The sequence below is a fragment of the Chrysochloris asiatica genome, unplaced genomic scaffold (assembly GCF_000296735.1).
Source record: "Chrysochloris asiatica unplaced genomic scaffold, ChrAsi1.0 scaffold00060, whole genome shotgun sequence".
NCBI classification, from domain to species: domain Eukaryota; kingdom Metazoa; phylum Chordata; class Mammalia; order Afrosoricida; family Chrysochloridae; genus Chrysochloris; species Chrysochloris asiatica.
Window position 1 is genome coordinate 7,375,760 of NW_006408578.1, and position 15,042 is coordinate 7,390,801.

Sequence of the window (15,042 nt, forward strand, 5' to 3'; positions counted from 1 at the left end):
TATCTCACAGCTATACTATCCAGTACAGATTGCACCTCAATGTAAAGAAAACAAAAATCCTGACAATGACCAATAAATAGCCTCATGATAAATGGACATAAGATTGAAGTTGTCAAAGACATCATTTTGCTTGGATTCACAAGGAACACTCATGGAAGCTGTTGTTGTTGTTACTGTTATTGTTCGGTGCCATCAAGTCATTTCCAATCTACAGCGACCCTGTATAGGGTTTTCAGGGAGAGACTGGTGTGTTTGAACTGCAGACATTGTGTTAGCAATCCAGTGCTAATCCTATAGCGCCACATCAGGAAGAAGCAATCAAGAAATCAAAGGATGTATTCCCCCTGATTGATGACCACATTCCTCACAGATAAGAGGAAGTGAGGGAAAAACAGCAATGAAGCTGCGAGCTAAGCCCTACAATATTCAATAGACTCCTATGAACCCTGGTGGAGACTTGGTTGGCCAGCAGTGTGCCAAGACCTGGGGACTCTTGGGCCCAGAGTCAGTGACATAGCCACAGCGGACTAGAGTGGAGAGTGAAGCGTCCCGTTGATAAAAAGAGAGGGCATATGCATAAGAACACCCACACTTGCAGATAATACCCACTTCACCTGGCTTTGATGACTGGATGATCAGAGCTCAACTAGAAGAAGACATTAAGGGGAAAGAAAGAGTAATCTGATACAATTTGATGAACTTGACCTACACCTATGGATGCAATAGCGCAAAAGTGGGAACAAATCTTTACAGCAAGGGTCATTCCCACCCCCTCCATACACAGAGTAGACAGGGATGGGCAACTTGGACATTGACTACCCAAAATGGTGGGGCTACAAAGGCAAGAAGCGACTAGCTTACAAGCTTTCAAGACAGAGCCTAGATCCAGAGGGCGTGGAGGAAGGTAGAATCTCCATTGAGTAGTATCCAATCTGTCTGGGGCGGGGCTGATGAAAGGAGATGGGGATAGCTCCCTTGTAATACAATAGTGAATAATTGTTATCAGAACTGACTGTGAGGGTTGGAAATGTAAAGGTAGATGTTTTGTAGCAAAAGGAGGGGAGTGATTAACTTTGCAGTCTAGGAGCGGAAGTCCCTGGGACCATCAAGGGAGAAGAGCAGAGAGTGGGACCCTACCCAGAGAAGCAGTGACACCAGAGATGGAGGCAGAGATGATGACGTGGAGAGATGGAACTGCTGGGGACTTTAGACACAGAGAGGGAGAGGGGCTGTGGGCTGACGACCGGAGGGCAGGCTTGTAGGGTATATACCCTTTGGCTGGTTGATGATACATGGAGGGGATTGTAACCATGGCAATGAAACGATATACAATAGGATGACTAAAGCTAATGTTCTCCCATGTAAACTATCACATAATTCACAATGAAAAATTTTAAAAAGAAAAATAAATCAGAGGATGTATTGCATTAGGCAAATCTGCTGTACAAGACCTCTTTGTACAGTGTTTTCACAGCAAAGAGGTCACTTTGAGGACTAAGATGTGCCTAACCCAAGCTATGGTATTTTCAGTCGCCTCATATACATGTGAAAGTTCAACAATGAATAAAGAAGACCTTAGAAGAATCCATACATTTGAATTATGGTGTTTGAGAAAAATATTGAAAGTACCATGGATTGCCAGAAGAACAAACAAATCTGTCTTGGAAGAAGTCCAGCCAAAAATGCTCCTTAGGAACCAGGATGGAGAGACTTCAGATACATTGTCAGGAGGGACCAGTCCCTGGAGAAAGACATCATGCTTGGTAAAATGGAGGGTCAGTGAACAAGAGAACCTCCCCCCCAACAGTGAGATGGATTGACATGGTGGCAGCAACAATGGACTCAAACATAGCAACAATTGTGAGGATGGCCCAAGACCCAGCAGTGTTTCATTCTGTTGTACATAGGGTCATTGTGAGTCAGAACCCACTTGATGGCACCTAACAATAAAAATACATTGTCCTTCAGATAAGGAACGAGACTCTGGCATGCTAACTAGTTACGCGACCCCTAAAAAAAAAAAAAAAATACATTGTCCACATTGTGTTACCAAAGCTGGTAGATTAGAAGATTCCTTCTGAGCTCTAGATACCCTAATCTGTAATAAGCATCAGATCTCAAGAAGCAGGGTCATTCTGGTATATAAAGCACCCAAAGTTATGCTGGTTTCTAAGTAATCCCTCATCAAATAAGAATAAGCAAGTCCTCCATGTCAAACAACAGACAGTTCTGTACGGGGAACGATAACACTAGAAATATATAAACATCTTAGGATAATCAGTCGTTTGAAATCAAAAGGGCAGCACTTATCCAAGAACCAAGTTCAGAAGGGTTAGGATAGAAGGAGGAATAGAAAAGGGAAACACAGGAAGGCATTAGTGATATTACATTGTGGGAACTGCAACCAATGAAATGAAACAACATGTGTGTGACTTATTGAAGGGAAAATTGATCTGCTCTGTAAACCTTCACCCAATTCACAACTAAAAGTTTTAAAAAGAAGAAAAAGTAAGTCTGGAAGGGACATCAAGACTCCCAAATCTGGGAGCTTGTGAGTGGCCACACCCAGGGTACCACCCCATCATTCACATAGGAGATACTAAGCCAGTTTCTTATGTGTCTGGGTGCTGCCTTTGGGGGGAAGGACCTTAGAGGAGCAAAGTATCCTGTAATCAGACATGCTCAAAAAACAATGCAAAGTCTAAAGGTCAAAAAGTTGAAAAATCCAAGAAAATGCGAGGACTTGAAGCAAAACGAAAGATGGGAAGATTCAGGAAGGGCCCACAATATGAATGAAAACTTTGCAACAGCCGTAGAAGAAGCAGATTTCAGAAAATTAAAAACAAAACAAAACAAAAAAACATTGGTTAATATGCCTCTAGGTGCCAGAGGAACCTTTGGTGGAAAATGCTGGACACTGCTCACTAGTGGCCAAAGGTATGACTAGAGAGATTCATGGGATTAGAGGTTATTAAAATCTGGCCTTTCTGTGGACTAGTTTCAGTCACCTAATGAACGATACATTAGACAGAAGACAATAGATATTACTTATAAAATAAACAAAACATGAGATATGCTCCCAGAGAGTTTCAAAAAGCTTGTAGGAAAGTAGAATGAAAAGAATGGAATTTTTCCACGAGCTTCTTAAAGCCCCCTCATATGGGTTGTATCCCCTAACTCTGAAAGCTTCTTGTGGTTGTGTGTCATTGAGTTGTTTCCAACATAGGGTTTTCGAGGAATGACTGGTGGGTTTGAACCGCAGATCTTGTGGTTAACAGCCCAGTGCTTATCCTACAGTACAACATCATGACTCCTGAAAGCTTCTAATATTCTCAAGAAGATCCAAATTTTTAATCCTGAATTGAAACCCTCAATCCAGGGTTTCAGATCGCCAGATTAAAGAACCAGGTTTAAGTTAAATGTTGTTGTTGTTGTTAAGTGCTATCGAGGTGCTTCTGACCCATAGCAACCCTGGATACGGTTTCCAAGGAGCGGGTAGTGAGCTTGAACCACCGGCTTTGTGGTTCAAACCGACATTGCAGCGCCACATCCACAGCACCACACCAGAACAGAAATCTGGACACTTGTAAATATCCATTCAATTTACAAATCCATTATTTTGTCAAGCTGTGGTGTAGACTCCAACTCATGGAGCCCCCATGGATGTCAGAGTAGAACTGTGCACCATAGGGTCTTCTGTGGCTGGGTTTTGGGCTCGGTATACTTGCCTCTGATTCCAAAGGTGATGATAGGAGGAGAGAGTTAAACATAGTCAAAGTGGTTTTAACAGCCCTTAGACTGAAGCTGATTTTGGTCACAAAAGTGCAGGAGCCTTTTAGTCTCTTCCTCCCTCTGTCCTGAGACTGACCTTGAAGATGCTCATCCCTCAGTCACTTCAGTCCTTCAGGACTGATTTCCTTAACAATGGTCATTTCCTTCTTTAATGTGTCTGTTTCTCAGGGTCTGTCTGCTGTGTGTGTTCATGTGCGCACGCACACTCTACAGAATCCAGTGCTAAAGTTGCGGGGTAGGGTGGGTGCAGGAAAGTCATGTAGCTGAAAATGTGGCAGCCCTGGGGCCCTGGCAGGCACTCCAGTATGATAAATATAGAATGAGGCAAAAATAATAAGAGGAAGCGAGGCCATTGATGATGTTATCAGTCTGAGTGGAGTGACACATCCACCATTGTGTCTGATTTCTCTTCAAAGAAGGGCTCTGAATGATCATGGAAAATACAAGTCACACCACTCTGTGTTTGGAAAGCAGATTGTTTCCCTGGCGCTCAAAGGAGTAAGCTTTCTTGACATTTTGATAGCAGTGGAAAATAAAAGACGGGCTGGAGTTGGAGGGAGAGAGGGAGGTGTTTGTTGTGCGACCTGGAGCTCTCTGTACCCATAATTCTGTCTGGGTGTATAGCATTTTCTTCCCAGCTCTCAGACATTGCTTAGGAACCAGAAACTATGCAACCCAAATGTTATGGCAATGTGTTTGAGTGGTGCTAGTTTGCCATACCCAGGAAGGAAAGGCTCTAAAAGAAACCATTGTATTTAATCTCTCTGGGATGGTGAGTTCCTCTTAGCTTTCCTGTTTGCTCAATGACTGTTACTGACTGGGTTCAGGCTCCCCCTTGCACGTCATTATCCTGTTTTAATAGGGTAGGGCAGGTGCTTTCCTGCTTGCTGGCCTCCTGTATTCTCTGCCAGTGAGACTTAGAGACATCATTGATCTTTCTGGTTCAGTTCACTCATCTTCCCTAGGCTCATCTGAGAATTTTAACCAAACGTCTTGCTCAATTCTATAGAAAGCTGTTTCAACGTCTCTACAGAGAACGAGGACATCAGGATCCAGATTTCATTTAAATCTAGCAACTATATCATGAGTGTCTCTTATGTTTCACACACTGTGAGCTCCAGTTCTGGAAGTGCAGAATGAATAAGACTGTTTACCTGATCCTAAGGCGTTCACAATCTTATACAGGGTATTACAAGTCACACTGTAAGAAATACTATTACAGAGAACTGAGAAGGGAAATGATCAGATGAGTTTTAGAAAGTAACCCTTTGGTGGATTTTGAAATGGGAATAGGTTGAAAGCAGAACCAGTTGGCATGCAATTGCAATGCAGACAGTTCCCAGGTTATGAAACAAGAACAGTTCCTAAGTGTGTTTTTAAGTCTCATACATAGGTAAGTTGGAACTGGTGCATATGTTTCTTACTTAGCCTTACTTTAGTGAGAGAAAAGTCTAGAAGACTCTTCAATGATTTAAAAGCTTCACATACAACAAATGAAGTTGATTGCAATGAAGAATTTCTTGCCTATTGGAGTTGGTTCCATGGTTTTGAATTTGAATAACGTTAAATGGCCAGTAGGAGTTGTCTGTAAATCAGATGTTCATGACCCAGGACTCGTGGTATGCCAGAAAAAGAAATGCTGAGGCCCTGAACTAAGAGTGAAACCACCTTTGAGTCAATTCTGACTCATGCATGGCAACCCTACAGGACAGAGAAGCACTGCTCCAAAGGGTTTGCAAGACTATCAGTCTTTGTGGGAGCAGATAGCCTCATCTTTCCCCCAAGGAGAAGTGGGTGGGTTTGAGCTGCCCACTTGCAGTTAGCAGCCCAATGCTTAATCCACTGTGCCACCAGGGCTCCTTCTAAGAGTGTTGTTGTTTTTAAGTGCCACTGAGTTGGTTCCAACCCATAGCGACCCTGTATAGGGTTTGCGAGCAGCAGCTGGTGAGTTTCAACCGCTGACCTTGCAGTTCAAACCGACTTTGCAGTGTAGCTCATTAAATCATAATGCCACACCAGAGTGGTCAAGGTGGAAATCAGAGTACCGCTAGGGAAGAATGGATTTGAGAATGCCCTAACTTGGGCAACTGTGTGCTGGCTATTGAGCAAGATAGCTTAAGCAGGTGGAAGAGGGCTTTGCACTTGTTGAGTGTCAGGTGAAGATGCCTACCACCAAAAGCCAGTTACCATCAGCTCCGACTCATGACAACACCATGTGTGCCAAAGCAGAACTGTGCACACTAGGATTTTCAAGGGATGATTTTTAGGAAATAGACGACCAGCCCCTTAATCGGAGACCCCTCTAGGTAGACTCAGGCCTCCAGTCTTTTGGTTAGCAGCTGATCATGTTAACTCCTTACACCACCCAGAGACACCAAGATGCTCAATGCTGTTGTTGTTGTTGTTAAGTGCTGTTGAGTCAATTCCGACGCACAGTGACCCTGTATAGGGTTTCCAAGGAGCAGCAGCTGGTGAACTTGAACCACTGACGTTGCAGTTCAAAAGACTTTGTAGTCTGACGCATTAGCCCACAGTGCCACACCAGTACTCCTGACCTCCAGTCTTTTGGTTAGCAGCTGATCGTGTTAATCCCTTACACTCTCCAGTGACACCAAGATGCCCAACAAGCACCTGGAAATGTGGTACTTTGATGCCAAAGAACTGTCTGGCCTAGAGGTCTGTATCTGGATATTTTTACTATTGAGCTGTTACCAGCATGGAGGAAATTCTGTGTGAGCATACTTCAAAGGGGCTTTAAAAAATTCGTGGAAAAAAAATGAAATCGAAAAGTAATGAAATTTTTCAACAAAGTTTTTAAAGCCCACTGATGGGTGGTGGTTATGTGCTGTGGAGTCGATTCAGACTCATAGCGACCCTGCACAGGGTTTCCAAGGCTGTAAATCTTTACGGGAGCAGAAAGCCTCATATTTCTCCCACGGAACAGCTGGTAGTTTTGAACTGCTGACACTGAGATTAGCAGCCGATTCGTAACCACTATGCTACTAGAGCTCCTTAAAGCCCCCGGGTAGAACAAGGAGATAAAACAGCAAAGGAGAAATCCCTTTGACTTATGATCACTTAAGGAATGGCTGCTCCCTCCCTCAAAATCAGTCTGTGTAGCAGATGAGGATGAATGGTGAGAAGAGGGAGGACCAGAATATGGTATCATGGAAACTGGAAAAGAGAAAAGTTCAAGAAAGTTTAGAGTGGGAAGTAATACTAGATGTTGCTACCAGATAGGATCTATGATCCCAAATGTCCCAGTTCTAACCAGAACCACGACTTTTGTATGAAGTATTGTCATACTAGAGAACTAGAAGCAAGAGGCCTAAATTCTTGTCCCAACTCTACAACTAACCAGGAAACTGCCAAATTATGAACTTCTCTAACCTCTTTAGTTGGGCTGTAGTTGTTTGGGGTTCCTTTTAGTTTTCAAGTTTTGTGCTCCAAGTCTTTCGGTACTTTGTCAAACTGTCGCTGCATCTCTAACTGCCAATCTGTGGAGGATAGCCGTGCAACTACTCAGGCTCCCTGAGCTCTCATTCATTTGTTTCTGTGTTGACCTTCCCTACCCTAGAGATAAATATCCAAGAAGTTAAAGAAAGAGTAGATCTTGAATAGACAAACTGCCTCTCCAAGGCAGTTAAATAACATAGCTACCCTCTGAGATTGTTGCTAGCATTGTTTGTTGCTATGGAGTGGGTTCACGACAACACCATGTACGATAGAATGAAGGTAGCACCGGGTCAGCCTCATCTTCAAAATTGTTCATATGCTTGAGTCCATTGTTGTAGCCACTGTGAATTTTGCGTGCCTTCCAACTTAGAAGACTCATCTTCTAACACTCTTTGGGATAATGCTTTGTTGTGATCCACGGGGTTTTCACTGGCTAGTTTTTTGGAGCTAGATCTCTAGTCATTTCTTCCTAGTCTGAAAGTTCCAGTGAAACCTATCCACCATAGGTGGTCTTGCTGGACACCAGTGGCCTAGCTTCCAGCATCATAGCAATGTGAAAGCCACCACTGTATTACTGACAGAGACTAATAGAGACTGACAGATGGGTGGTGATCATACACTATCATCTCAAGGAATTGTAACTTTTTATGAACGATGAGAGTCCCTCACCTTCTCCTTGCCAGAGGAATTTATTCTTGCGTTGTCTACTTATAAGTAGCATGTGCACTTTTAAAGAAGATAGTGTGTGTTCCCACTGAAGCTAATATCACTGAACTCTTGCCTCAACACCGAGTCTCTTCAAAAGGCAAATGCCTTCATCATGTCTTCCCCTACTATCTGATATCTTACACTGTGCTCAAATCTAATGGGATTTAGCCAGGATTTGTCCAGTAATATCATTATCACTATTCTGTCTTGAAAGGGCCCTTGAAATCAACCAATAGTTTCATTATTGCTATTTGCAGGCAAATACTTGACAAATGGTTGTGAATACTCATTGTTATTTTAAAGAAATAATGCTTTAAGATATAGGTCTTCTGACATATAATTTTGAGTCCGAATCAGATTTCAAGAAAGCTGGGGGTGAGGAGAAATATGTATTCTGTATGTATCTGTATACCCACATACACACACACAGAGTCCCTGCGTGGAACAAACAGTCAAGGCTTCTAACTGAAAATTTGGAGGTTCAGGTCTACTCAGAAGTGCCTCGGATGAAAGGCCTGGTGATCTCCTTCTGAAAAATCATTGAAAGTCCTATGGAACACAGTTCTCCTCTAACACACAAGGAGTCACCATGAGTTAGAGCTGACTTGATAGCAAAAGCTGACAAAAACTTGTGGAAAAATATTATTAAGAGATAATAGAATTCCTCCATGAACTTTCTGAAGTTGTGTGTATGTGTGTGTGTGTGTGTGTGTGTGTGTGTGTGTGTATATCTACCCACTACCACCAAGTTGATTCCAACTCATAGCAGAGTACAACTCCCCCATAAGGTTTCCAAGGCTACAAATCTGTATGGAAGCAGACTTCCTTATCTTTCTCCTGCGGAGCAGTTGGTGGGTTCAAACTGCCAACCTTTTGGTTAGCAGACCAGTGCTCAACCCACAGTGCCACCAGGGGGTCCTTATACATATACATGGTAGTGTGAATAATAGGATCAACTGTTGATTGGGAACTCAGAGAAGGTGAAGTGGGTAAGGAGTCTGTAGGCAAAGTGACATCAAAAACAATTATCAACAAAATAATCCTGATTGCTTACTCAGTCCCTGGCAATGATAAAGTACTTCTTTTGAATTAACTCATCCTCACAGCAAACTTAGGAGGTCAGAACTATTATCCCCAGCCTCATTTTACATATCATGAAGATGTAGCGCAAAGAAGGAGCCAAGTCACACAGCTAGGTCACAAAACCCTGACAATCTGCTTATTCTATAGACATGAAAGAAAACCTGGTTCATTGTTTGAACATTTGTATCATGGGATTTGTACCCAATTAGAAGGATGTTGTACAGTAGAGCTTAGGTAACTTAGAGTTCTGGAGAGAGAATGGAACAAAGAATCAAGAGACCAGAGTTCTAACCCATCTCTGCCACCAGTGTGGCCTTGGGCAAGTGATAAATTTGGCTACCCCACACCTGTTTTCTCATCTGTAAAATGGGGACATTGAGTCAGGCAAATGTTTTAAGGTCTCCTGAGCTGTATCCTTCTGTTTGGAGGATGTGAACTTTAGCTCTGTACAGTTGTTGTTGTTGTTATGTGCCATGGAATCAGTTCCGACTCATAGTGACCCTGTACAGGGTTTCTGAGGCTGTAAATCTTTATGGGAGCAGAAAGCCTCATCTTCCTCCTGTGGAACAGCTGGTAGTTTCGAACTGCTGACCTTGCGGTTCGCAGCCCGATTCGTTACCACTATGCTACAAGAGCTCCTTAGCTCTGTACAGTAAGTTGTTGTTGTTGTTATGTGCCATCGAGTCGGTTCCGACCCATAGTGACCCTGTATAGGGTTTCCGAGAGTGTAAATCTTTACGGGAGTAGAAAGCCTCATCTTTCTCCCGCGGAGCAGCTGGTAGTTTCGAACCGCTGACCTTAAGGTTCGCAGCCCGATTCGTAACCACTACGCTACCAGAGCTCGTGAGTTAAATAACTCACACTCCTACTCAGCGAAGGCTGAGAATCTTTGTCAGTGTGTGAATAGGTGTCAGACTGGTGCCAGGGGTCCCTGCTATTAGCAGTTGTGCCAACCTCTCTTTTTGAATACCTATCTCTGTGGGCAGTGGGGAAGACTGCTGAGAATTAATGGGCAACCAATTAGGAAAACTCCCCTGCTAGCACCTCCATTCACACTGAGCATGGGGCTATGAAAGTTTTCCCTGAAAAGCAGCTCTCGAAGTACCATCCAGAAGCATTCATTAGGATGCTGCTTACCAGGTGATAGGAAGGTTAGTGGGACAGGAGACAAAGAACATCTCAAAAGACTCTTTCTTTCATGGGCTTTTCTATCTGCTTCTCATCAAGTATGGCCCAATGCTCTACTTCAGAGCCACCTGGTGGGACATGAAGGTGACTCAACTCCCATTGCCTCCCGCTGATTTATGCTGATTTATGCTGAGTAGGCCTGGCCCTCAATTGCCTTTCTGCTCTTTTCTGTTTCTCCTCTTTCCCTTCTTTGTAGTCCACACAATTGCACAGCTATCTACCCTCAGCTCCAGTAGAACTGGCTTTGACTCTATTACTTCTCATCTCCTCTAGGGCCTTCTTTATCAGTGATTCCCAGTTGTTGAGTAGACCCAGGAGAAGGGAACTGAGCCCAGAACAGTCAGCATTCATCTGCTTTTTAGTCACACTGTAACTCTGATGGAGCAATGTCCTTGAGATCACTTAGATACAAAGGACCAGAATCTTGACTTCTATAACTGTAGGACATCTCTTTTAAATTACTAGTGACTGAACACCCAAAATGATGGGAAACAGAAGATATTTTAGGATGATGACACAAGCTAAGAAGACTGCATGATTTTATGCTGATATATGTGAACTTTAATTGTTGGAAGGAACCCAAAGCTTCCTAGAATAAGAATATTAACCCAAACTTTCACCTGAAACACAAACCTCTTTGTTTTCCTTTAGCTTCTCTTACTGTTCAGCTGTCGATGGCCCAGGTTTCCTGGACTCACCATGTCAAGAACAAAGGCTTCACATTTGTCTTGAAAAGCATCACCAAGCTTCCTAGATACTGACCTTTGTAGCTCTATCAGCTTTCCTTAGATCAGTAGTTGCATTGACTCAGAACAAGTTGGGTAATAGTAGAACTAGAACCCTTCCACCTACTATCCAGAAGGATGGTCTCTTAAATAACACAGCCACTCCATAGAGGAGAATTATCACATATGCAAGATCTTTGGTGTAGGACTCAGTACAGGGGAAAAGATTAATGTATGTCCATTACGAACAAATGAAAACCACAAGTCTGAAAGATCAAGTCTACATTTCTATAGAGAAAAACGGGGGGGGGGGGGGCATAAACGCAATGACATCCTAAAATTCTACAAATACATTATAACGTGAAATAAAATTATATGCATGGCCCAGCCAATTGACAGCCCTGTGATCCTCATCACAATGGCACTAAGTGATTCCAAGCATTTTAGCAAAGCACTAAAGAGCTCACTTTTGGTTTTCCGAGTGCATACCGTGAAAGTACAATGTCCTTCAACTCCTCTGTGTCCTGGGGAGGAGGCAAGCCTGCGGTCGTGGCTGCCAGCATGCTGGGAAACATTACTAACGCCAAGAAATGAAATCGTCAGAGTCTTTGAAAGGCTTCCAGAAATGTCAGCACGCATTGCCTGCCCACTCTCCACTGAATGCCTACTTTGGCTGCCTGCTCAGTACTGAATGTGCCAGACAGGCTTTCACACAAAGAGAGAGAGTGTTTTGGGCCCATGAAAGGGGAAGGCACAGACTTCCAGATGTGAATGGGGAGATTCAAGAAGTAGGTGATAAAGTGGCAGGGTGAAGATGGACCCCCTAGGAAAGCTATGAGTAAGAGACCAAAAGAGAAAGAGTTGGCATCTACTTCCATATTATAAAGTCTTCGTAGCGTCCCGCCATCAAATCTGGATATGTAGACTGCTGTCTCTCTTGATTTTTATGGAAGAGATGCTTACTTGTACATTCCCTCTGTATCCAAGGACTGAGAACAACATTTTTAAGCCTTGCCCCCTCCAAGGTATATATGTTGTTGGTAAGTGCCATCAAGTCGATTCTGATCCATAGCGACCCTGTTTCCAAGGAGCAGCTGGTGAGCTTGAACCACCGACCTTGCAGTTCAAACAACTTTGCAGTCTGACGCATTAGCCTACAGCGCCACACCAGGACTCCCCAAGGTATATATAATATATAAGTGGGCGCATGTTGGCATTTCAACACTGAATGCAAATACTACTTGTGTTAGTAGCTACCTAGGACCTAGACTCTCTTTGCCTCCACTGTAGTGTATCTTGGAATCCATTTTTTCCCCCTTAAACTGGCTTTAAGAAAGGGAGAAAAATGTTTTTGTATACTGAACTGTTCTCTAACTTTTGAACAGTTCTGTTCATAATTCCTTGGCACAGCATCTACTGTAAGAAGAAAGAACTCTTCTGGTGTTTTGCGCTTTTTTCCAAGAAGGCAGTCTGATGTCACTGGTGGCAGACACAGTATGTATGTATCTGTCTTTTGTCTGCACCATCTGTTTTTCTCTTTACAGACTATTGTTCAGAGTTCTCCTTTTCTCGTTTCCAGGAAGTGTGTCTCTCCATAAGAGAGTGGGCTGTAGGTGTGAAAGGGACTGAACTCATTTTCTGACATGATTTCCCTCTTCCTTTCTTTCTAGAATCTTATGGCAAGGGCCTTATACGACAATGTCCCCGAGTGTGCTGAGGAGCTGGCCTTTCGCAAGGGAGACATTCTGACTGTGATAGAGCAGAACACGGGAGGACTTGAAGGATGGTGGCTGTGCTCTTTACATGGGAGGCAAGGCATCGTTCCAGGCAACCGCGTGAAGCTTCTGATTGGTCCTATGCCGGAGATCCCTGCTACTCAGGAGCAGCCTCCTTCTGGACTGATACACCAGACCTTTGGTCAACAGAAGCTCTATCAAGTGCCAAACTCACAGGCTTCTTCTCGGGACACCATCTACCAAGTGCCACCTTCCTACCAAAACCAGGGGATTTACCAAGTCCCTACTGGCCACGGGACTCTAGAACAAGATGTGTATCAAGTGCCACCATCAGTGCAGAGGAGCATTGGGGGAACCAATAGTCCCCACTTAACTAACAAGGTGAGTAAGTGACTAACTGAATTTTTGTTCTACTGATTTTGTTCCATTGTACTTGGAGCAATGGACATGTTCCCAAAACAATTACTTGGAACTGCCAAGAAGTAAATATATCTAGTACCCTAGCATGAGTATCATTTTTTCCATTCATTCAGTCAATAAAAAACTTGCCTTAACTCCCACCATGTACTAGATACTGTTAATTCACAACCATTATAAGTTCCTGTGTCATCTGGATCATTAAGCTCTTGTCTTCCCTTCTTCCTAAAGGATCTTCTTTTAGACCCAGGCTCTGTGTACAAAGAGTTTCCAGTCTTTTCTCTTTCTTCCTTGAATACATCATTGTGTTTATGCAAAATGTGGTGCCAAAGCTGAATCATGATCCCATTGGTCTGGCTTGACAAAGAACCCACAAGAAATAGAGAAAGCAGTTCATGCTACTGTATATCTTATGGGGTCACCCTAAGTTGGCAGGCTGATTCATCAATAGCTAACAACAACAACATAATGTCAGTAGAGATTAAGTGTTGTAAAGAAAATATTATCAGTGCAGATATGGTTAGTAATACCAGAACCAAGATGATGCTTTTATGTTAAAAGTTCAGGGCAATTCTGTCATTTACTGTTAAATTCCAAAGGCCTAGAATGAGTTCTGCAATACTTGTTATTGAGAGTTGCCCACCGGCTACTCCTCAGAAACCCTAAACAAGGTCTCTGTGAGTCAGAACGGACTTGACAGCACTTAACAACAATAACAACCAGTTGCCAAGGAGCCCTGGTGGCATAGTGGGTTAAGCATAGGTCTGTTAAACACAAGGTCATCAGTTCAAACCCAACAGCCACTCTGCAGGAAAGAGATGAGCTTTTTGCTCCAGACTGTGGTTATCAGTTGTCATTGAGTTGATCCCCAAGTGTCTCTGACTAGATCTGTTCTTCACTGGGTTTCCGTGGCTGTATGGTGCTGCGGGTTAATGCTCTGGACTGCAAAGTCAGTTTGAACATCAAGGTTGGTGGTTCAAATTCACCAGCCACTCCTTGGAAATCCTATACAGGGTCGCTATGAATTGGAACTGACTTGATGGCACCTAACAACAACAACAAATCTTTACAGAAACAGATTGTCAGACCTTTTACTACACAGAGCCACTTGTTGTTGTTGTTGTTGTTGTTAAGTGCCATCGAGTCGGGTCCGACCCATAGCGACCCTGTACAGGGTTTCCGAGGCTGTAAATCCTTACGGGAGTAGAAAGCCTCATCTTTCTCCCGCGGAGCGGCTGGTAGTTTTGAACCGCTGACCTTAAGGTTCACAGCCCGATTCGTAACCACTACGCTACCAGAGCCACTAAGAGGGGTAGAACCTCCAACCTTTCCATAAAGTGGTCCAGCACTTTAATATCATAAAAAAAAATCCCTGAATTACCAGAGGAAAGATGCAACTAGATACTAGATAGAGCTTGCTCTTTGAACACTAAATGTAGATGTGCTGTGCCTGAAGCAATTCTAATACAAACTCTGAATTTACAAACACAGGCAAATTAGGAGATAGCTTTTTGCATGATAATAAATCCTCTGGTGGTTGGGGGTGGTGAGATTTAGGGGGTCAGATTCCTTTAAATAGCAAAACCACAAATGCATTTTCAAATCCTCCTTAATATAAAAAGCATGTGTTTTCTCCAATAAACAAGTGTTGCACAATGGGAGTGTATGTATATTAGGAAGAATTCCTGAAGAAGCCTTAGTAGTTTTCGGACTTGCATTGCCTAAGAAAATGATCTCTGTCTGGAGAAGATAATGCCTTGACCTTTCAAAGTCTTTCTTACGGGAGTGATGTTAGATTCAAGGGGAAAATCAAGCCCAGTCTCTATCTCCAGAGGGAAAAACAACAGTTGGAAGGTGCAACTATAAATAACTTCTTTCTTTATTTTTGTCCTGGATGTTTGCACCTTAAAAATAGCTCTCTCTCATCCATCTGAACT

At 43.2% G+C, this 15,042-nt stretch overlaps 1 protein-coding gene across 1 annotated transcript in view; it reads left to right on the forward strand.

Annotated features, from left to right (window-relative positions):
* Positions 1-12,628: 12,628 nt before the first annotated feature.
* The window catches only part of NEDD9 (neural precursor cell expressed, developmentally down-regulated 9), a 37,990-nt gene continuing 35,576 nt past the window's right edge, over positions 12,629-15,042 (forward strand). The window contains exon 1 of the mRNA XM_006864089.1: positions 12,629-13,069. Within this exon, the coding sequence (XP_006864151.1) occupies positions 12,629-13,069 (441 nt within the window). The remainder of the gene's footprint in view (positions 13,070-15,042) is intronic.